This window comes from Sarcophilus harrisii, chromosome 2 (genome assembly GCF_902635505.1).
Source record: "Sarcophilus harrisii chromosome 2, mSarHar1.11, whole genome shotgun sequence".
Classification (NCBI taxonomy): Eukaryota; Metazoa; Chordata; class Mammalia; order Dasyuromorphia; family Dasyuridae; genus Sarcophilus; species Sarcophilus harrisii.
In genome coordinates, this window is record NC_045427.1 from 557,683,618 (window position 1) to 557,708,350 (window position 24,733).

Genomic DNA, 24,733 nt, shown 5'->3' on the forward strand with positions numbered 1-24,733 from the left:
AGACAGAGACCTGCACTAAGCATCTGTGTCCTAGACACCGTCCTTCCTTCAGCGTGACCAGGACTCAGCCCGACAGAAAGCGCACCCAGGCAGGGCAGAAGAGAGAATTGGGCAGCTTGCAGAGCCGACCGAATGAAGCACGGAGCTAGTCTTCCTTCTCTGTGCCTTAGCTTCTCCTTAGGCCTCGAAGGGAGGGATGATGCTCATTCCCACAGAGATTATTCAGTCCAAGGTGATGAATCTTTAAAATTTTCAGGCCTTTGTGTGACACTGACAAGTCACATTAAGCGAGGAAGACAAGAGTAGAACAGATTTCAGCTGCCTTGGGAATCCAATATGAACATAAGTCCGAACTCAGCTGAGTGCAGAAGGTGCAGATGACAGAGGGCACCTTCTTATTTATGTCTGTTTGAGTAAGGGTGGCGAGGTCAACTGAGTAGATCAGTCTTATCATCTCATCCCTCTGCAAAGTGTCAAGCAAGATACTAAGTCATGATACCCTAGCCAAGTGTTAACACTCTTCTATGGAATTAGAAATCACAACTTCAGACTAACTAAGGATGAAAAAGTTCAGATGAACTGAACTAATGTTGACAGAAAGTCTACTCCAATTGGGTGGAGGACTTGGACAAGCCCTAGGGGACTTGTACAGAATTAGGAATAGTTGAGAACTATTTTGATAGCTTTTGAGCTAGTGGTATTTTAAAGATTTTGAGCAAGTGCAGAGGCATGGAAAGGCAGGAAAAAGCAGTCCCAGTTGAGCTCCTGAGAAGCTTTTCAGGAGAAAAGGCACCCCTCCACTTCAGCCTCCTTTCCCCTCCCCCTTAGCAAGAGGAGTACCTTGTAAATTTCTGAGAACTAGAGGATAGGGACCTTTTTAATCTACATCTTCACAGTGTCTATAGGACTAAAAGGGCTTACGGCAGTCCATAAAAAACTAAGAACAAACTGAATGCAATAACTAAAGAGAGATTCCGCAGAATTAGGTTGGAATTCCATCTAGAGACAGAACCATGAAGACTGAATCCAGATCAAATCATATCATTTTCAACTTTTTTGTTCATTTGCTTTCTCTAATGATTTTTTCCTTTTGTTCTGATTTTTCTTTTGCAACATGACAAAAGTGGAAAAACATTTAAAATTATTGTACGTATCAGATTACTTGCTGTCTTAGTGAGGGGAGAAAAAATTTGAAACTCAAAATCTTTTTTTTAAAAGCTTTTTATTTATAAAACATATGCATAGGTAATTTTTCAACATTGATCCCTTGAAAAATCTTGTGTTCCAAATTTTTCCCTCCTTCCCCCTATACCCTCTCCTAGGTAGCAGGTAATCCAATACATTTAGATATGTTAAAATATATGTTAAACACAATATATGTATACATATTTATATAGTTATTTTGCTGCACCAGAAAAAACAAATCAAGAAGGGAAAAAACTGAGAAAGAAAACAAAATGCAAGCAAATAACAACAGAAAGAGTGAACATACTATGTTATGGTCCATACTCAGTTCCCACAGTCTTCTCTCTGGGTGTAGATGACTCCCTTCATCACAAAATTATTGGAACTGATCTAAATCATCTCTTTGTTGGAAAGTGCCACATCCATCAGAATTGACCATCGTATAATCTTGTTGTTGCCATGTACAATGATCAACTGGTTCTGCTCATTTCACTTAGCATCTCTCTAGGCCTCTCTAAAATCATTCTGCTGATCATTTCTTATAAAACAATAATATTCCATAACATTCAGATACCATAATTTATTCAGCCATTTCTCAATTGATGGGCATCCACTCAGTTTCCAGTTCCTTACCACTACAAAGAGGGCTGCCACAAACATTTTTACACATAAGGGTCCCTTTCCCTTCTTTAAGATCTATTTGGGATATAAGCCCAGTAGAAACACTGCTGGATCAAAGGGTATGCATAGTTTGATAACTTTTTGAGCATAGGAACTCAAAATCTTACAAAAATGAATATTGAAAACTATTTTTACATGTAATTGGAAAAATAAAATTTAAAGAGAGAGACTGCAAGAGAATGCAAGGGGAAAGGAGAGAGGGAAAGAGGAAGGGAGGAAGAGGAAGACAGAGATGGGGGGAGAGAGAGGAGGAAGAAGGAGAGAAGGGGAAAACAGGAAGGAGAGGGGAGATGGGAAAAGGGGGGAGAGGGGGAGAGCAGAAGAGGGGGGAGGGAGATTTAGAGAGATTTGGGGCTCTATGGTAAGGAGCCTAGCAAAATATCATATTTAAAATGAATACCTTGAGGACTGCAGCAAAAGCACTTACAGGAGGATTCTCTAAACTTAAGTCTACTTTCTTCTGATCTTTTTAGGTACTGATGAGAGACTATGTCACAGATTTTTGATGGGGGACATTTTGTTACCAAGCATACCATCCTTGCAAATAACATTTTCTAAAAGTAAATTATGTCCAGCTGACTGATATCCCTACTCTATCGCTTATATTCAATTTCTTCTTGTCTAACTCCTCTGCTGCCTACAAACATGCCCATGTCTCCTCCATTTTCAAAAAAAAAAAAAAAATCCTCACTTGATCTTTCCATCTCCACTAACTTATAGTCCTTATCTCTCCTGTCCTTTGTGGCTAAATTCTATGAAAAGGCTGATTATAAGACGTGCCTTCACTTTCTCTCTTCTTGACTCCTCACACTTTGCTTCTGACTTCATCATTTCACCAAAACTGATCTCTCCAAAGTTACTGGTGATCTCTTAATTGCCAAATCTGGTAACCTTTTATCAATTCTCACAGTCTTTAACATCTCTGTGGCCTTTGACACAATTTTGATCTCTTCTCTCTAGTCTTGGGACACTCTCTCCTGGTTCTTCTACTGATCTTTTTGGTGTCCTTCGCTGGATCCTCTTCCAGTTCATGGGCCATCTTCTTTTCTCCCTCTCTCCCTCCACTCTCTCCCCTTCCCCGTTCCTCTCCCTCTCTCCTTCACTCCTCTCCCACCTCTCTCTCTCTCTCAACTTATCTGCTACCATCGATTTAATTGCCATCTCTATGCTATTAATTATTCTCTAACTTTTCTGTTGACCTCCAAATTCATATCTCCAACTGAGATTTAAAAACATCCTCAAACTGGATGTCCAGTTGACATTTTAAATGGAAACTGCCCCCAACTGAACTCAGTAGCTTTTCCCCTTAATCTTCCCTTATTTACTAACTTCTCAAATTCTCTTGAGATCAACACCATCCTCCGAGTCTGTCAGGCTCATAATCTAGGAATCATCCTTGACTCCTCACTATCTTTCACACTGCCCCCATATGCAATCTGCTGCCAAGGCCTACTTAATTTCACCTTTGCAACCTTTCTGAATAAGCCGACTTCACTTCTCAAACTCCATCACTATTCTGGTACAGATCCTCATCCCCTCACATCTGGATTATTACAATAAGCTACTGGGGAATGTGCCTGCCTCAGGTCTTCTCCCTACTACAATCTAGCTACTATTCAGTTACTAAAGTGATTTCCTAAAATGTAGGTATGACATATATTGTATTTAAGATATACTTTAACATGGTTTAAATATATGAGATGAGACTGCCTGCCAATTAGGGGAGGGGGTGGAGGGAAGGAAAGGAAAAGCTGGAACAGAAGTGTTTGCAAGGATCAATTTTGAAAAATTATTCATGCATATGTTCTGTCAATAAAAAGCTATAATAAAAAAGTAAAAATAAAATAAAATGTAGGTATGACCGTGTTATACAAATGTCTCCACTCAAACTCCAGGGGCTCCCTATTAGCTCCAGGATCAAATACAAAGATCTTCTAGTTTGGTGTCCAAAACCCTTCATGTCTTAGCATATTCTTACCTTTCTCAGTCTAATACCTTATGTGAGGCAGCTAAGTAGTACAGCAGATAGAATTTCAGGACTAGAGTCAAGGAGACGCATCTTCCTGAGAAATAGGGTCTTACACACTAACTGTGTGACCCTATCTGCCTCTGTTTCCTCATTTGTAAAATGATCTGGAGAAGGAAATGGCAAACTACTTCAGTATTTTTACCAAGAAAACCCTCAATAAGGTCATGACTGAAATGACTGAACAACTACTATATGTTCTTCCTTCCAATGACAAGGTACTTCATCTCAGCTAGAAGAATTTTCTCAGGCTATCATTGATTCCTGGAATGCTCTCCGTCTTTTTCTCTGGTTACTGGCTTCCTTTAAGTTCCAAATAAAATCCTCAATCTTCTACAGGAAACCATTCCTTATTCCCCTAGCACCTTTCCTTTTTTAATGTATTTACTATTTATTCTGCATTTAGTTTGTCTGTACATATTTATTTCTTTGTTGTCTCCCCTATTAGACTGTGAGTTTTTTTAAAAGCAAGGAACTGTCTTTTATCTCCTTTTCTATCCTCAGTGTTTGGCATGGTGCCTGGAACAAAGTAGGTACTTAATAAATATTTATTGGCTGTTGACTCTATGAAAAGTTAACTACAATAACAATATTATCCAATTGAAACACAACAGAACCAGGAAGGAATTTTAAAATGTCACTGAGCAGCTGAGATGGATGTCACGAACTCTATTATCAAAACTTAATGTATTTTACTTATATCAGAGTGCCTTGGGCCCTTCCCTAGAGCTTATTCACTCTTACTTAATTTAGTATCTTACACATCAATCAATAAACATTACACATGCTAATATTAATAATAAATGAATTTCTAAAGCACTTCAAAATGCTTCACATATATGAGCACATTAGAGAGTCTACTCAATAAATATTTATCAATGAATCTAACATACAACTATAATGAGTAAAATTATCTGGTTTCTTCATTCACAGCATGTTAGAAAAAGCAAATCAGAAAAAGCTGGGTCAATCAGAAGTTGGTCCAAGGTGGTTTATCTTTCCTAGGTCTTAAGCTCTTATGGGGCCTCAAATTTAGTAGATTAAAAAAGTACAAGTTTTCAACTATTTAATTCAAATTTAGTAGATTAAAAAAGTACAAGTTTTCAACTATTTAATTCAACTCAATAAGCCCTTGTTAAATATCAAGTATTGGTAACATATAGTTCAAAAGAAATAACTATAAGCTGGAACTATCAGAAAAGGCTCCATATGTAGGAGACTGAACTTAAGCTGGCTCCTGAATGATAGAAGAATACAATAAAGAAGGGTTAGATCCAGGAATGAACCAAGCAAGCAGCTTTTGTGGAGCAAGGCTTCAGAAATCAAAGGTGGTCGTCTCTGCCTGAGCCACTGAACCCCTAAAGACACTGCAATCATTATTAAGGCCAAGGCAGGAGCCGTTTCATCTTTGTCTTTGAATTACCATTGTCTAACATAATTCCTGGCACATAATAGGAACTTAATAAACCCTTGTGACTGATTTATTCATTATTTACTGACTATACTAACTATTGACTATATGAACACAAATCAACAAATATTAATCACATACCTTTTACAAGGTATACATTGTATATACTAAATATACAAATAAACTTCTTCCAATACTGTTTAACAAGAATGAGTACAAGGGGTCATGAAAAAAAGACAGAGCAATGTAGGACCACAGGAGATTCACTGTCTGTCTGTTCCTAGTCACTGGTACCCCAAATGGGACTCAAGCTTGGAAGATTCTAGATTTCATACTCTGGGCAAGTAAATGTGTAAGATAAGAAAGTAAAAGAACTCTAAGATAAAATATTTTTTAAATAGTTTCAGTTTTCAATATAAATGATTTTTTAAATGATTTTAAATATTTAATTTAATTTAAATGATTTAAATAAGAATGTAAAAAGCATAAGGAGAGGTACAACTTGAGTCACCCAAATATCCTATGAAGGCCTCTAAGCACTCCACTAGCATGACAATCAAAGTAACACAATTGTGGACACAAAGAGAAACTTAAAAACACATGCTGAATTCAGTAAGTGATTTGATGAAATTAAATTAATTCTTAACAATTCTACAGAAGCAGCTACCAGTGGTGGGACTTACATGAAAGGTGGGGTGGAGAGGAAGGAGAAAGAAGGGAGAAAGGAAGGTTAGTTTTTCTGAAGGCAAAGATTTTTGTGCATAGCAAGTACCAAGAGATTGAGGAACTGTCATCTTCCTATAGGTCTGCTGCTGAACTCCCTTTCCCTTATCATTCATCAAGGGGAAAGAAAAGGAACCATCATACTAACACTGACAGACAACAATCTACAAGGAGAGGGAAGGGGAGGAAGAAGAGGAGATAGCCAACAAGGACAGGAACCACAAAAAGGAAAGAAATCAGGAATGCTAGCCATAAATAGCCATGTAGACCCCAATCTGAAAAATCCAAAGAAAATTAGAGAAAAGTCATCTAAGAGAGTTAAGGATAGATGGCTTTCACCTAAGACGCTTGATGCATCTGCTGAAACCTATCTCCTCCTCTCTGAGTAATCAGATCAGTTGATCACTTTTGTGGTCATTATGTACATTATGTATACACACATATACATCTGTGATTTCAGTAGTATAATAAGCTTCAGCGAAGAAACAACCTCTTCCAAGTAGTTCAACATCTTTTCTAAAACATACAGTCTTGGAGAGTTGATTAAAGCATTGACACGTTAACGGGGACACACAGGGTCACACAGGGACACATAAGAGGCAGAGGTAGAACCTGAAACCATGTCTTCAAATCAGTGCTTACTATGGTTAAGAATTTTTTAAATTAAAGTTTTTTATTTTCAAAACATATGCGTGATAATTTTCAACATTCACCCTTGCAAAACCTTGTGTTCCAAATTTTTCCTTCTCTTCTCCCTCACTCCCCCCCTTATTTCCTATATCAGATTACTTCCCTAGATGGCAAGTTATCTGATATAAGTTAAACGTATGCAATTCGTATATATATTTCCCCCCCACAACTATCATGCTGCACAAGAAAAATCAGATCAAAAAGGGGAAAAATGAGAAAGAAAACAAAATGCAAGCAAACAATATCAAAAAGAGTGAAAATACTATGTTGTGATCCACACTCAGTCCCTACAGTCCTCTCTCTGAGTCAGACAGCTCTCTCCATCACAAGAATATTGGAACTGGCCTGAATCATCTTATTATTGAAAAAAGCCACATTATAGTTAAGAACTGCTACATGCCCATGATGCTCTCAATAATAAAAATATCTACTGATTTTTTTTTAGTACTCTTAACTTTTTAATTTCATCCTACTAGTGACCTTATGAGGCAAGTTATACAATAGTGATAGTAAGACAAGAAATTGTTTCAGGGAGGCAGCTAAATGACTCAGTGGATAGAGCACTAGCCCTGGAGTCAAGAGGACCCAAGTTCAAACCCAGCCTCAGACACTTAACACATCCCAGGTATGTGATCCTGGGCAAGTCACTTAACTCCAACTGCCAGACCCCTCTTCCCCCTAAGAAAGAAAGAAATTGTCTTAGGTATATTTTAGCAGTGTTCTTAACTTTAATTGATTTTTTAATGGGATGACTTTTGCTTTTACATCTCATTCATTTCCAAATATATCCTACCCACCTCACTGGCTCCTGTTCTGTAAGATATAATTTATTACAACAAAGATTAAAAAAGAAAGAAAAAAAAGCAGTTTAGCAAAACCAATGGCTGACAAAATAGGTACCACTCTACAGCCATAATCACTCACCTCTGCAATGAAGGGAAAGAGACAATATATTCTCTCACCTATTCTCCATGATCAAGCTTTGTCATTATATTATACAACATTTGATGGATTCAGCTTAAATATTTTAAATGACTTATATACAACTGGTATATAAACTGGTAAAACTGGAACCAAAGCCAAGTCTCCTGACTCCTTTACTAAGAAAATTCAGAATGACAAATTTCACAGCACCTAAAGACAGTCTCTTTTACAGATAAGAAGTAAACTTCTAGGAATGAAAATGGTATTACTCAGGGCAAAAAAGAAAAATTTAGGGGAAAGCTCTTAGGAGATAGACTACGAAGAAGGTGCTTCTACATAAGGATAAATAAAACATGAATCCCAATGGATCTTCTGACTGAGACAGCAGGAAAAAAAGCAGAGACCCCTACTTCAATTCTTCAAGAAGTCCCAATTTCATTGATATGGGCACTCCATTCATTAAGACCAATAACAATTCCTCCATAAATGATTTAGTTCAGTGGTCAAAAAAATATCATCTGGTGACCAGTTCTCTAATGATAAACCTCTTCAAACCTAAAAAGGTAGGCTGTTAGATGACAGACACATAATCCTGGGCCTATACCTACCTAGTAAGTTCTTAAAGAATCCATAGTCACTCCTAATTGAGATAAAGCACTGGTATATAACTATAATGGAGGTGGGGAAAATAGCAAGCAAATATCTGAGAGGGCTAACTGCAAAAGAATTTCACATAGTCTGCAACTAGGACATTCTTATATGATAACCAAGCTCTAATCTCAAAATCTCCCCAAAGAAGGCCATTTAGGGAACTGTAAAAAGCAGTTTCAAGAAACTATGAGCCAGCTATTGAAAAGTCCTCTCCTTTTTTTTTTTTTTACAAAGATAGAGACTTTTTGAAAGAAAAATTTATTTATAAGAGAAAAAATTATTATCCTAAAGATGGTCAAAACCAGGAAAAAAGAACTAAATTAAACTAAGTAGATTCTAACCTATCTAGATCAGAGCAAGATGAGAAGCAATAAGACCAGGAGAGATGATAAAGCATTGACTGTTAGAGTAAGTATGAGCTGAGGTCTTTATCAAATTGCTCCTAACTAGGTCTTTTGCCAAGGTCAGACTTGAATTTGCTGGCCCAAACTGACGTTCAGCTTGTATTAGTTCTTTAATGGTGAGATCCAATGTAAAACAATTGTTTAGCAGCTGCTATATTACATTCCAGTAGCAAGTGCAATCTTACCAAGTGGAATACTGAGATATGAGTGTGCTTTTCTACACTCTTCTCCACATAAACTAACTCCTCAGCATCAAATAGGTATGGTCCTATATCTCCAGCCCTATAGAGCCTCATCTGATCTCCCTGATCTAGCATGAATTTTGACATATCAAAGAAGAGTCAGCACTCCCTTTACCTCCTAGAAACCATCTCTCCTCCCCAATTCCTCATAAGGAGTTAGCCAATAGAATACTGACATGAACTAATTAGCCTGGGAAGAAGACACCATTAAGGAGAACTGAAAGAGAACAGATATCAGTTGCCCATTTTAATCCTCTGCTGCTACACCAGTCTTTTCCCTCTTTGCTGGTCATTCCTTCTCTCTTTCTTAAGATTGCCTGAATAATTTGTTCTAAAAAGCGACAGGTTTATAGGTTAGCCGACACCTTTGCTCTGTGGAATTTTAATTAACTTCTCCCATGTCAGTATGTTAAAGAATGGGGTCTCCATTCTCTGGAATCAGCAGTGTGTTTCAGGCCCTGTTATATCAGCCGTCAAATTGAAGAATTAATGACGTGGCTAATCGGCTCTAATTCTTTGGAAAAAAAAATCTGAAAGGAAGCTGTGGAAGGTATCAGGAGGCAAGGTAAAGACTCTATAGAATGAAGAGGAAAAGGCTGGAGGGGGATGGGAAAGGACAGATTTATTCTTATAAAAAGAGTAACTCTAACCCAGGGTTAGAGAGTAGCAGTTTCTGTAGTCTTATCATCTATCACGTTGGGGGTGGGGGGGGGAGGATTGGGGAGAAAAAGATGCTAGGTAAATATTGTGACAGAACAAGTGTGGAAGAGCTTGTGGTCCCTGCTGGGGAGAAGGAATACTAGGGGCCAACTCATTGAGCCCAGGGGGCCCTGGAAAAAAGGTGCTAAGGTAACAACAAAGCCCACCTGTTCAAAGGCTATGCTGAAGAGACTCAATTTAGCCTAAGGGAAGGGACAAATCCTGAAAAGATCTTAGCTTCAGAAGCTTAGGTCATTTAATGCTACAACTACTGATGATCTTAACCCCTACCGACAGATTCCAGGATTAGAACTCCAGAGGTTTAGGAATCTTATCTGGCCTCAGCCTATAAACTTCTCTTCAGTGGTCCTCTTCCCACAGAAGAAAAAAACAAGATATCCACTACAGCCTCAGCTCATATCTTTCCTCTTCTGTATCAACTCAGACTGCTGAGACTAACACAAGGATAGCTAGTAAATTCCACATTTCAGAGATACTGTCTTCCTACTAAAATCTCAGACTCAATAAGGTCCCCAAAGGAAAATTTGGCCTTCTAATTACATCACACCTTAACATCTTTGATCCTTGATTATATACAATCAAGAGGTACTTGGGGAAGAAAGTTCTCTGAAGGCCATCTTAACCCTACATCAAAGTTTGGGATATTGATTAAGGCGTAAGCCACCTCCCATCAACCAGGGAACCTTTGAAACTCTCCAAGGAGAGATGCTCAATGCAGACTCAGAGATACAGACATAATTTATCTCAAGCTGCCTTTCTTACAGAAAAATTTTTTTTTTAGAAAATAAGACATAAGCCTCAAAGGACAAGACTTTCCAAAAATGTGCAATGTTTACCTGAGTAAAGGACTGATGGCGATGGACCAGACTCGGTCTTCAGTCTGTATGGTGTGTAAGCACTGCCCCAGCTGGCTCGAGGATATAGACCATACCTAAAAACATAAGAGAGTGACTGCTCTCATTGCCACTGCCTAGAATCAGGGGAAGATATCAGGGAATAGGAAAACTACTTCCGGGGATTCTCTCAGTCCTCCAAAAAATTTAGAACAAAGGCATAAGGCCCACCTCCAGGCATCTTATCTATATCTTGCAACAGGATCCAGATGGCTCAGGAGGAGAGAGTGAGGCTGGTGGCTTTGCACAGCCCTTTGTCACTTAAATCCAATTCACTTGCAAATCATGACATCACTTTCCTGATGTCATGGTCCTCTTAGAGAAATAACAACAACAATTAGGAACACAGGATGAAAATTGCCAATGTCATTAACAACCACATCCCTCCCAGCTTCCTACCAAAAAAGCCCCAACTCCCAAGCACAAGTCACACTTTTGCCCCTATATATACACCAAATAAGCCATACTTTCTAAATAGTTTGTTTATTGCCAGGGTCTAAGTGCCTCAATGATTTAAACTGAACTATGATTCCACACAGGTAGGCTTGAGGGTATTTATCATTCTCACTCTACCCAAAGTTTGTGAATTTCCCCTCTCCTGCCCCTCACTATAATTTTAACTTATTTACACACAGAAAAAAAAATAAAGACAGATAAATAGAAAGACAAAAATAAAAGCAGACTGAATTTAAAGCTGGAAAGGTAGTGTGATTGTTGTTTATTTGTTGATAATGACTAAGATCCAATGCCATTCATGTCAGCAGGGAATTTAGCACCTAGAGTCACCAAAAGCAACAGAGAAGCTTAACTCTTTTAAGATTCCATATCTCCCACAGGTTAAAAATATTGCTTGGAGCACACTATCTGGTCCCTATCAGCAAGGAATGTACATTAGCAGCTACTCTGAGCTTAACACTAATCAACACTCACAGAGCCCTCTCAGGATTCAATGCATTTAAAGGCTTCCCATTAAGCACAACGCAACTCGTTCCACCCCCCACCCCTACCCCCACTCCCCAATCTTAGAAAAGATACACAGGAACATAAGCTTCTACCCAAACAGAAAGGAAAACCACAAATGGACAGAGCTATCCCCAGGCATAAGGAAAAAAGAAATCCCAAAGTAAGAGCATGAACCGAGTGACCTCTCAGCATCCCCAAAAGAGAATAAGCTAAACTCAATCAAGATCTTGGAAGAATATAAAGAAAACATTCTTTGAGGTTTGTGAGCAGAAGTGGTGACAGAGATGATCCTTGCCTTTTTAAGGTCATAAGATCTCTTCCATGCTAGAAAAGGAAAATACTTTTTAGATGGATTTTTTTTTTTTGAGGGAATCTAGGAAAGAAGAAACAATCAATACTACACACTCTATTTAATCATTCCTTCTCCACTTTGCGTCCTTCCTCATGTATTATCCTTTTCATTTCTGTAGTAACTAATAACTCTGTTCTCCATTTCAAAGTAGATCTGATATTCAAAATGTAGCCATATCTATGCCTATTATTTTCTCCATGGGTGTGAAGGCTGTGCATTCAGCTTTGAAAGTCATTGCTTCAGTGGTGCTGGACATTAATTACTAGCAAAGAGAAACATTTCCCAAAGAGAAAAAGTCCAACCTTATATGGAGATCCTCAAAGAGGCAGCATGGTGTAGGTGAAAAATGAGAGATTTAGAGAACAGACCAAATTCAGACTCCCAGATCTGCCACTTACTACCCATGTGACTTTGGGCAAATCATTTAACCTCTTTGTAACTCAGTTCTCTGAGCTATAAAATCAGGAAGTTCCACTGAATGACTTTTAAAATCTCTTTCAGCTCTAAATCTCTAATATTACTGCTCTTTTTCAAATAACAGATGAAAAATGTCATCTGTTTTACAAGTGCTTCAGTGATCTTTATCTAGTTCTCATCTTTTTCAATGAAATAAACAAGATAATAAGGATAAATTATTATTAAGTAATAAATTCCTAAGATTAGAGGGGTAGGATTAGCCACTATACTATATAGAAAGTTCTTTAATCCTAGGAAGAGAAACCTGGATTGTAAAAGTAACTCAGAAATCCTAGTACTACTTGTGAAAATGCCCATTAAAAAATGCCCCTTCCAAGGTATTTGGAATTGCTCCATCACCTAAGAATATAAGCATAATAATCGTAGGAGGTTGGAAGATAAGACTATTACATCTCTAACACTTTCATCCTTTCTTAAGTTTGAAGAAGTAACCACTGACTTAGCAGCACAAGTGGTCTGATTTTGTTCTTTGCAACACATAAATATCAGGGACCTCAACTTCATATATTCTCAGAATAGAGCCTTCCCATGTCAGTGCACCTCAAAAAGAATCAGGCCAAATTAAACAACAATTACATATTAATGTCCCCCCTTTCCTCCCCTAGATTTCAATTGCAAACAAAGACATTAAAGCAACCCAACAGGGTTTTTTTTCCTTCTCTTTTCTCCTGTGAAAAACATTCTTTTTCCCTAAAAAAGAATAACTATGCCATTCTCCAAATGATAAATGATCAAAGAATATAAACAGATAATTTTCAGATGAAGAAATTAAAACCATTTCTAGAAATATGAAAAAATGCTCTAAGTCACTATTGATCAGAGAAATACAAATTAAGACAACTCTTAGGTATCAATAAACACCTCTCAGATTGGCTAAAATGGCAGGAAAAGATAATAATGAATGTTGGAAGGGATGTGGCAAAACTGGGACACTGACGCATTGTTGGTGGAGTTGTAAACTGATCCAACCATTCTGGAGAGCAATTTGGAACTATGCCCAAAGAGGTATCAAATTGTGTTTATCCTTTGATCCTGCAGTGTTTGTACTGGGTCTGTATCCCAAAGAGACCTTAAATAAGGGAAAAGGATCCACACATGCAAAATATTTGTGGCAGCCCTTTTTGTAGTGGCAAGAAACTGGAAACTGAGTGGATGCCCATCAATTGGAGAATGGCTGAATAAGTTATGGTTTATGAATGTTATGGAATATTATTGTGTTATAAAAAAACCATCAGCAGAATGATTTCAGAAAGGCCTGGAGAGACTTACATGAACTGATGCTAAGTGAACTAAGTAGAACTAAGAGAACATTGTACACATCAACAGTAAGATTATACGATGAACAATTCTGATGAACATGGCTCTCTTCAACAATGAGATGATTGATGCCAGTTCCAATGATCTTGTGATGAAGAGAGCCATCTGCACTCAGAGAAAGGACTATGGGGATTGAGTGTAGATCACAATATAGTATTTTTACTTTTTTTTTTGGTTGTTGTCTGCTTGCATTTTGTTTTGTTTCTTTTTTTTTTCCTTTTTGATCTGCTTTTTCTTGTGTAGCATGATAATTGTTGAAAAATGTATAGAAGAATTTCACATGTTTGACATATGTTGGATTACTTGCTGTTGAGAAGAGGGAGTGGGGGAAGGGAAGGAGAAAAAAATTTGGACACAAAGTTTTGCAAAGGTGAACATTAAAAACTATCTATGCATGTGTTTTGAAAATAAAAACTTTTATATAAAAAAGAAAAAAAATGGAGAAAAGGGGATAGCTACATTTTTGTAGGAGTATCTCAAGAAGTAAAAGAGTAGCTATATAATACCTTTGGATTATTAAAGACTTTTAAAATATATATTAGAAGTCTATTGGGTACTTATAAAAGTAGAGATATTATCATGCAACAATGACGTTTCTGTAATCAAAGGGTCAGTAGTAGCTGGAGCGGGAACACACAGATGCTGAATTTAGGTCAATTAAATGGAGGAAGCTGGATAATAATATATACAGACAGATACAGAGTGAACATTTGTTAAGTGCTTAATAAATGCCAGGCACTGTGCTAAATAAGCACTGGGAATACATACTCAAGAAATTTAATTCTAATAACAGGAGACATAACATGAAGAAGAACTGAAAAGTGGGAGAACAGATAGGGAAGAAAAGAGAAGAAAATTCCATTCAATAAATATTAATTAAATACCCACAATGTGTCAAACAGTGTGTTAAGTGCTAAAATGGAAGAACAGATAAAAAGGAACAAGAAGGCGTGAAGAGAGATGGAATCCAAGAAATTCTGATTACTCAGAAACTGTTGAGAGTAATTACAAAATGTCAGAGTTGGAAAGGGTCTTTGAAGTCAATGAATACAACCCATATCAGAACAAGACTTTCATCTTTAACATCACTGACCACTTATATGACCAGAAGTCATATAACTTCAGTTTACAGACCTCCAGTGGTAGTGGTAATACAACAGACCTACACCAAGGTAACAATCCATTTAGGGAAGCTCTCATTATTGGCAAGTTTTTTCTTTTATCAAGCTAAAATATACTTACTGCCGTTTTCATTCACTACTACTAGTTCTTCCATACATAGGTCTCAACATAATAGATATAATCCCTGTTCCACTGACTCTCTGACTATTCCTTTCCAATACTAATTGCACCTTCTCTCACACCTCCTAAGGAGATGTACACCTTGTTTTCTATTAACACTTCCAGATCTTCACTTTGCCACCATTACTCAGCAAATTCCCTTCCTTTGAAGTTTACTCTATCCAGAATGTCTTCTATTCAGTTCCTAAGAACAGTTATCTAACAGCCACCAGGTCATTCTCTTTTCTCCAGGAGTTCAGCACATGCCTTATACTCTTCCACTCTACCTCAACTCTTCCTCTTGTGCTAGGGGACATCCATAATCACAATTGACACTCCATCAAACATCTTGGCCTCTCAATTCCTTACTCTCCCAAACTCCCATGACTTATTTTTCACTCTACTATGCACAGGGAAAGTCACCTCTTTAACCTCACCATCAGCCACAAGCACTCCACTTCCATAATAAAACTTGAAATTCCTTTATCTAAGTATAACCTCTTTACATTTCTGCATATACCTTATTTTTTCTAAACCTACTCTTTGTTCTCAAGCCCCCCTACCTCTTGGTATACTTTCAAATTATCAATCCTACTCTGGTTTCATTTTCCTCTCCTCCCAAACTTGAAGCTATAGTTGATCACTTCAACATTACCCCATTCTCTGCTCTCATTTCTCTTGTCTGTTGGTCCCATCACCCTAATGCTCTGCCAAACCAAACTGGATTACTCTCATCACCCATCTCCTAAGCTCCTACCCATCCACTGAGAAGAGCACTGAGGAAAATCATGCAAACATGCTGATTATTCCAAATTTCCTATTTCTGTTGAGGATACCACAACTTTTCTAGATTCAGAACCTCATAATTACTTTTAATTACTCATTCTCCCTCAACTCACATAGTTAACCAACTGCCAAATTTTATCATTTCTACCTCTTAGTTGGCCAGGTAATTTTCCTAAAACATAAATCAGATCAGGTCACTCCCCAGCTCAATAAACTCCAGTGGCCCTCTGTTACCTATAAAATATAAACTCCTCTTTTGGGCTTTTAAAGTGCTTCACAACCTGGTTCCAATCCATCTTTCTAGGCTTATTATACATTATACCCTTTCATATATTCTATGATATTGTGTAGTGCTTCTCTAACTTTTTCACATGGCTGAAAAAAAATAAAACATTTCAACACAATTGATTTAAACAAAACTTAGGCAGAACTCTTATAATAAAATGCTCTAAAATTAAATTTTTTCATGTCTATTAAACAACATAGGTTTTTTTTTTTAAGGAGATGATTCAAGGTTTCTTAAAGTACAACTTGAGAAACTCTAGTCAAACTGTCTTTTTGCTATTCTGCATACTTTGCTTCCATTTTCTAGCTCTGTGTCTTTACATAGGCCAGCCCTCACACCTGGGATGCACTTCCGCCTTACTTCTACTTCTTGGATGTCCACTTTACTTGAGAACTTAGTTCAAAAAATTTCATAAAGCCTTTTCTGATCCTTTTCCCTTCTCCCTTCCCCAAAGTGCTAATATCCTTCCCATATAAATACACTGTATTCATTTTTTATGTTTTATGGATAAAGATTATCTTCCATAATAGATTGAAGCTGCTTAGAGAGAGACTTCATTTTTTTCTTGACATCCTCTCAGCACTAGAAGAGCCACTGGCACATGACTCTCATTATTTTAGTCACCTTTCTATAGAAGTGCTTCCATTTGTCAAAATGATTCCCAAAATATAGCAAACAGAACTAAACAAAACACTAAACAGTTCTGACTAAAGCAGAAGATAAGGGAATAGGATTTCCCTTATGCTAGATACTATATCTCTATTAAAACAGGCTAAGATAGCATTAGCTTTTTTGAGTGCCATCTCACATTTGTTGATTCACGTTGAGTTTAGATTCTATTAAGTTCCCAACTATCTTTTTCACACAAATTGTTATTTAGAAACATCTCCTCCGTTCTAAACTTAAGTGTTTAAAAGATTAAAGACTACTCTATGGGACCAGACTTTCAACAAGTTCCAAATCCACATAAATGTATTATGATCTAGGATATATCTTACCATCTTGTCTACAAAGCTAGCATTGAAGACTTGATTAAATGACTCAATGAAGCCCAGGCATGGTATGCTTATGGCATTCTCCAGGTCTAGCAACGTAATGCAACAGAAACACCATTAGACTCAGTCAGAAGATCTGGGGTTGAGTTCCAGCTCTGCTATTTACTTTGTATCTGGGCTTTAGTTTCTTCATCTATAAAACCAAGGGATAGGACTAGATGGCCTTTTCAAAGGCCCTATCCAGTTCTAAAGCTGGCCCCTTCCAGCTCTTATGAAAAATGTCCAAAAACATGAGATTAGTTGGACAAGTTCTGCCTGAATTTTCAAGAAAGATTAAGTGAGAAGTAAGAGAGTCAAATCTAGAATCCAGGGACTGACAAAAAAACAAACAACAAATTAGAGTCACTTGTCCCACACTTGCATGAAATCTAAGCAACTAAAAAGAGTAAAGATATATACATGGTGAGTGGATGAGACTGCATAATAAACTTTTAAAAAACTAAGTTATGGGGCAGCTAGATGGCACAGTGGATAGAACACCAGCCCAGAAGTTAGAAGGACCTGAGTTAAAATCTGGTCTTAGACACTTAGCACTTTCTAGCTGTGTGATCCTGGGCATGTCACTTAAGTCACTTAATCCCAATTGCCTCAGAAAAAAAAAAAAAAAAAAACTGAGTTATTTAAGATGACAGGAAATGATAATGCCGAATGTTAGAGAAGATGTGGGAAAACTGGGACACTAATACATTGTTGGTGGAACTGTGAATGGATCCAGTCATTCTGCAGAGCAATTTGGAACTATGCTCAAAAAGTTATCAAACTGTGCATACCCTTTGATCCAGCAGTGTCTCTACTGGGCTTATATCCCAAAGAGAGCATTAAAAAAGGGAAAAGGATATGCAAAATGTGCACATTGATGTGCAAAAATGTTTGTAGCAACTCTTTTTATAGTGGGGAGGAACTTGAAATTGAGTGGATGCCCATCAGGTAGGGAATGGCTGAATAAAGTGTGGTATATGAATGTTATGGAATATTATTGTTCTGTAAGAAATGATCATCAGGATGATTTCAGAGAGGCCTGGAGAGATGATGCTGAACTGATGCATAATGAAGTGATGCCGAATGAAGCAAACAGAAGCTAGAGAACATTATACACAGTGACAAGATTATGTGATGATCAACTGTGATGGACTTGACTCTTTTCAATATTGAGGTGATTCAGGTAAATTCTAATAGACTTGTCATGGAGAGAACCATTTGCATCCAGAAAGAGAACTATGGAGACTGAATGTGGATCACAACATAGTATTTTCACCTTTTTTGTTGTTGTTTGCTTGCTTGCTTTTTGTTCTTTCTCATTTTTTTTCCTCTTTGATTTGATTTTTCTTGTATAGGATGATATTGTGGAAACATGTATAGAATTATACATGTTTAACACCTAGTAGATTGCTTGCTGTCTAGGGGAGGGGGGAAGGGAGGGAGAAAAAATTTCGAACAGGGTTTTGCAAGAGTAAATGTTGAAAACTGCATATATTTTGAAAATAAAAAGCTATTATTTATATATGCATATATTGGATTTAACATATATTCCTACCAAGTTTAACATATTGAACGACTTGCCATCTAGGGGAGGGGTGGGGGATTGGAACACAAGATTTTGCAAGGGCTAATGTTGAAGAATTTTTTATGCTTTGAAAAATAAAAAAAAAACTTTAATAAAGGAGGAAAAAAGCTATTATTTTTTTAAAAAAGAAGAAGAAGAAGTGATGAGCAGCTAATTTCAGAAAAGCCTAGAAAGACTTACATGAACTAATGGTGAAGCAAGCAGAACCTAGAGAACAATAAGATTATGTGAGGATCAACTGTGATAGACTTGGTTCTTTTCAACATTGAGGTGATTCAAGGCAGTTTCAACAGACTTGTTATGGAAAGTGGCATTAACATCCAAGAGAGATTTATGGAGACTGGATGTAGATAAAAACATCATATTTTCAGCTTTTTGTTGATTGTTGTTGTTGTTGTCTATTTGCTTGATTTTTTTTCTTCCTGTGATTTTTTTTCTCCTTTAATTTGATTTTTCTTACATAAGACAACAAATATGGAACATGTTTTTAAAATTGCACATATTTAACCTATATCAAATTGCTTACTGTCTTGGGGAGAAGAGAGGTAAAAAAAAATAGGAAAAAATATTTGAAATTTCCAAATTAATATGTAGTCTGTAGGGATGCTTACATACAGTTTAGTGGCTCTCATCTCCATTACAGTTTGACATCATTGTTCTAGATTACAGCATACAGAGTAGGAGAAAGGAAAAACACTGAAAAAGAGGAAAATCTGAACATAGGACTTCCAGGGTTTGATCTTTAACAGAACACCCTGGTAGTAGTAGCTATGTTAAGGGAACCCAAGATATGAAGGAGTAGCAAAGGCAGTAAGAAGCCGTATCTTCATTTCATTTTAATTTGGTTTTATTGTGACCAGCCTATTATATTGAGGTCAGTGTTCCCATAGAAGTGATGAGTAAATATGGGTTTGGATAACGTTATGGGGTATAATTCCAGGGACAAGTAGACAGAATCTATGATATACATTTTAGTTTAAATTTTAATAATTTCTCACATATTTCAAGCGTATGTTTATGTGACTATCCTACAACATACGAATTTTAAGAGAAGTTTACATAGCTAAAGATTACTGTATCTGCCTCCTCTTTTTAATATAAACTCACTGATATTCCTAAATTCTGAAAATACCTATGTTTGTCTTTGAATCCCCAATGCCTAAAACAATGCTTAGTTCATAGGAGATGCTTTAATGCTGGATGGATTGAAATGAACACCAAGAAGCATAAGGAATCTTCCTTATCCATTTCCTAACCATTGTGTGGCTCAGAGCCCCACTTGCTGACACAAACAAGTACCTTATCCTTGTTAGCACTATGGAGCCTACAGAGTTCTGAAGGGGCAAATAAGATCCTACAGTGAACCAAATTGTCAGCAAAATTCCACTGGCAGATCTCAGAAGACAAACAATAAGTATAGATGAACAAAGTTTAACTACAAGGTAGGGCTGTTGAAGACAAAAAAAGAGAACTATTTTCCATCCCTAGTAGATGGAAATCTATTTGATTAGGAACTGGGTATTCTCCTTACTAATCCCATCCAAAGGTGTATAAAGAAGCTTGATGATGTAGGAAGACATAAGGACCTTCTCCAAAGGTATTTGTACCATCCATTAACCATTTCATACTGAAAAGTAGTAGTAGTAGTAGTAGTAGTAGTAGTAGTAGTAGTAATAATATTGCTAACCTGACAACTTGTAAACAAGAAAATAAAAATTAGCCCACCCAAAAGAAAGTGACTGGGAGAAGGAAAATTTTAAAATAACCTTCTGAGGTCAGAACTAAACCCACAATCTTGAGGAAATCCAATAAGAAAATCTAGGCAGGCTGTCCTTTTTAAATTCACAGCACATTTCAAGTGAGTGGCTACCTTCCCAACCACCATTGGCTCCTCTGCTGGGCCAGCTGGCTGGGACACAACCTGGCATGACAAGTAGCATGCCGGCACACACAAGTAAGCTCTTTATTGTGCTCTCCACCCTCTTAGCCAATCCTGAGATTCAAGGCTCCTTCCTATCCATTTCATACCTTGTTACACACACACACACACACACACACAAACACACACACTCATCAGCAACCATAGAAGTTAACATGTAGGTAATAAAGACCCAACTCACCTTTGCTGTTCTATCCCTGGAGCCACTCACAATGACTCCACCTTGACAGTCCACACAGTTCACCTCCTGTTCATGAGCTGAGAATTTGATGCTGAAGGTGCCATTAATCTTATGAAGGCCAATCTTCCCATCTCTAAAAGACAAATTGGGCAACATCTTCACACATACACAATAGCCAACTGGATATGCCCACTAAATAAGGACAAAATGCTTGGACAACCACCCCAGTTCTCCAGTGCCCTGACCCTATTGAGCTTCAGAAGGACTGTTCATAGTAAAGCCCTTTATCCCTGGATACCTTTACCTAACAGTATATTCAGAGTTTAGTAAGCCAAGGATCAAATCAAATTATCCACTATTCAGCACAAAAAATTACTTAAAGTTGCTCCACTTTGCCTTCAAGTTCCTTCTTCTAACTTTTCGCCATTAGCTATCTTGGTTCAAGTCTCTCTAAAGAGATTTACTCTTAGAAGAAGACATTATTCCTTTCTCTGTGGTCTTTTCCCTCAGCCTTTTGTGGTAGAAAGAGAAATTCCAAATGCAGGCAAAAAGGTCTTTAAGTTAACCAAAGACAGATCTCAATGGTATGAGAGCCAAGGTTAGAAGACAGGGGAAACCGTACCCTCCTCCACTGACAACATGTGAACTAGCCAGCACAAAACGGCACACATCCTCTTCATGACCGGAAAAGATGGCCAGAGGCCGGCGGTGTAAACTGGAACCATCTGGGCAGAGCTGGTAGGCATGGATATCTTCAGCTTGGGAGAGGTACAGACAACCACCCTCCAGCTGCATCCAGGGCATCAGACTGCAGACATGGGAAGCAAAAAGATATGGATCAACAAGAATATCAACAAATTCTTCAACTCTACCCTTTGGGAGAGACCAGATAATCTCCATCTAGCAATGACTTATGAGGATCAGAGCCCCTCCCCTTCTTTCTTGAAAATAAATACCTATCTAGGCAAATAGTAAAAAATCCCAGAGGAAGGCAAATTGGTTATCATCTGTGATTGACAGTGTCTCCTAATCACACCTGCTGAAATATCATCCAGGATATTACAATGGTCGAGTTTGGAGTACCATTTTCTTGCACTTCACTATCCTATTCCATCTATCTCTAACAAAAGAGTCCTATAATTTTTTTCTCTGTCTTTCAAAAAGGGATGGCAAAAAGTTTCAGTGTTCTATATCTCTCCCCTACATCTCCTAAAAGTGGTAGTGGTGAAGGTTATCTTAGAGATATATAACTACTCTCTTCCTACCTACACTGTTATTTGTTACCCAAATAACAAATATTGCTATTTGTTTTTCATTTTCAAAGAAGAAAACCAAAGATATCATGGGGAAATATCTTGACTAGCTGGTGAATTGGATTTAAGTGAGGCACAGTTGCACAAAGTCATTTGCCTCTCTCTTTTCCAGAGTCATTGCAAGGCAAAAGTCAAGACAATCACAGATGACCTGGGATGTAGTGGATGACCTTGACATCTTTGATGTCTGACTAAGGTCTATATGCCTCTTTCAGTTACCTTCATGGCCACTGGAACAAACTGTTCTTATCCACCCATTCTAAGATGGGAAAGGCATCCCGTGATAAACATCACCTAACTCACTGACCAGTTGGAGGCCTGGAATCCTCAACCCAGTTTAGCCAAAGATGGCTTACCAGGGTACAGCCACTGCCCATCTTAAAGCCTCTTGGAGCCACAAGTTAGAGCTTGGTAAAGGTAGACTCCAACAATGGAAGGGCAGCACTGAAAAGAGCTCAGCAAGCCCTCATACCAGAGGAGCTAGTCCTCCCTTAAACACATCTATGCATCCTCCTTCCCCTTCCCACCCCCACCCCAGTGCTCCTTTTATGAGGCAGAAGGTCATGAGTATGGAACACTGAATATATCAAACATTTTCTTCTATGTTGGGTAGTTTTCCTGAACTTTTTCTTCTTTTTAAAAACCTTTATTGTGAGGGATGGGGGAGGGGAAGCAATGCAATGGGAATATGGGCAATATAAAAACAAAAATATCAATACAAATTATTTTTAAAAAGAGATAATTAAGCTTCAAAAGCAAACTATAAATCATTTTTCTCTTAATCATCATTCCAGTTGTGAATCAGTACTTAGTACCCTGAGGTTTTTGGAAAAAAAGGGAATAGAAAGTTGAGATTAGCAAATACTGGGTAAATGAAAATTTCCAGTCAGGTGAATAAATCATTTCCCCATTATTTTCTATCTTCTAATTCAAAGTTTAGGTGCTCAGTTCTGAAATTTCTAGTCCCATATCTTTTCCTATAAAGAAAAATGGGGGCAGTCAGGAAGAAAGACAAAAAAAAAGGTGCCAATAGGCCCTCCCTTTCCTCTTCCTATTGGAGTAAAAGCTCCATTTGTCTGTGTAAAGCATAAAACTATTTAAGAAAGGATGCTAATGTACTGATAAGATAACTAGATTCTCAGTAAGGAGACAGATCTGCATTTCTGTATTAGTGGACAAGTGTGACAATGGATAAGGACAGTTACAGAGCAGTCTTCAACAGTGCAGAGACTATAGAAAAATAGTCAGCTCTCACAGAATGGCTGATAAGACAAATCTACATATAGTTAAATCTTCTTAGAGGTCCTACAGGAGGAAGAAGGGTTAGGAGCTTAAGGATAGTCCCATGATATTCAGGAAAAGAATATGGCCGGACACCAAGAATAGTCACTGGTATTAACTAAGCCTCTTCCCCATGAATCCACCACTGCTTACATCTTACCAGGATCACTTCAACAAGATATCTAAACAGGATCTAGCATATAGGAAGTGTTTAATAAAAGTTTTCTGACTAAGATAAATGTGTAAGAGTCTATTTTCTTTAAAAGCCCTAGTCTTTTACAAGTCCTAAGTAAAGAAGAGAGACAGTGAGCTTTCTACCCCTACTCGTTAATACAATTGCCATGGGAACAAGAAAAAGTTCTGCAAACTGACTTGCATTAATGCAGCTTGGACGTCTACTCACGAGGTTTTTACAAGTGTTTGCATATATTACACCTAATATGTGTTAAGTATCTAGAAACATCCATATTTATATATATCATGATGTATATTTTATGCTCAACATATCATGTATAAATGTGGTTTATCCATGTAGCTGATAAGAAGATAAATGAGGGACCCAATAACCAGAAGTTTAGAGCAGCCTTGTAAATAACTATATTTACAAGATATACAGAATAAAAAACAGGGTTCATGTCATGTGAATAGGGAAGACTCTCAGGGAAAACCAAGTAATTGCTTGTGATTTATTTGCCAAACTGATTAAGACCAGTCTAATGTGAGCAGGAAAAAACATTCCAGGGACAGAATCTTGATTGATAAAGTAACTTACTTTCTGGTTATTAAGAAGCAAGGTTGGCAATAGATAAGGTATCAAAGGAGATGAAGAAATGATTTTCAAAAGAATTAGAAACTATTAACATATCAAAAATATACCAAAGACAGCTTCAAATCACTAATAAGAGAAATGCAATTCAAAAGATTCTAAGATTTCACCTCACACCGAGTATACTAGCAAGGATGATGAAAATTAGGAATAGTCAATATTGAAAAGGCTTTGAAAAGATGGGCACACTAAAACGCAGGTGTGGAGTTTAAATTGGTCCAATCATGTGGAAAATAATATGGAATTTTTTAATATCCATACTCTTTGATTTAGATTTATGTTCCCCAAAAAGTCATTTGAAAAGGCTTTGAAAAGATGGGCACACTAAAACGCAGGTGTGGAGTTTAAATTGGTCCAATCATGTGGAAAATAATATGGAATTTTTTTAATATCCATACTCTTTGATTTAGATTTATGTTCCCCAAAAAGTCAAAGACAGAAAGGTCTCACATATACTAAAATATTTATTGCAGCACTTTTTTGTGATAGTAAATATCTAGAAAATACATAGCAACCTGTTGATTGAAGGACAATGAAGCAAAAAGTGCTACACTATCTACAT

At 37.3% G+C, this 24,733-nt stretch overlaps 1 protein-coding gene across 4 annotated transcripts in view; it reads right to left on the bottom strand.

Moving 5' to 3' along the window:
* Positions 1 to 24,733, bottom strand: part of FBXW4 (F-box and WD repeat domain containing 4) — a 121,144-nt gene that overhangs the window by 80,634 nt on the left and 15,777 nt on the right. For 3 of the 4 annotated variants that reach the window (XM_031955725.1, XM_031955723.1, XM_012541917.3), the window contains exons 3-5: positions 21,374 to 21,559; positions 20,752 to 20,884; positions 10,494 to 10,588 (exon numbers count right to left, since the gene is read on the bottom strand). In XM_031955725.1, coding sequence (XP_031811585.1) covers positions 10,494 to 10,588; positions 20,752 to 20,884; positions 21,374 to 21,559 — 414 coding nt within the window. The remainder of the gene's footprint in view (positions 1 to 10,493; positions 10,589 to 20,751; positions 20,885 to 21,373; positions 21,560 to 24,733) is intronic. The other variant, XM_031955724.1, reaches the window with a different exon arrangement.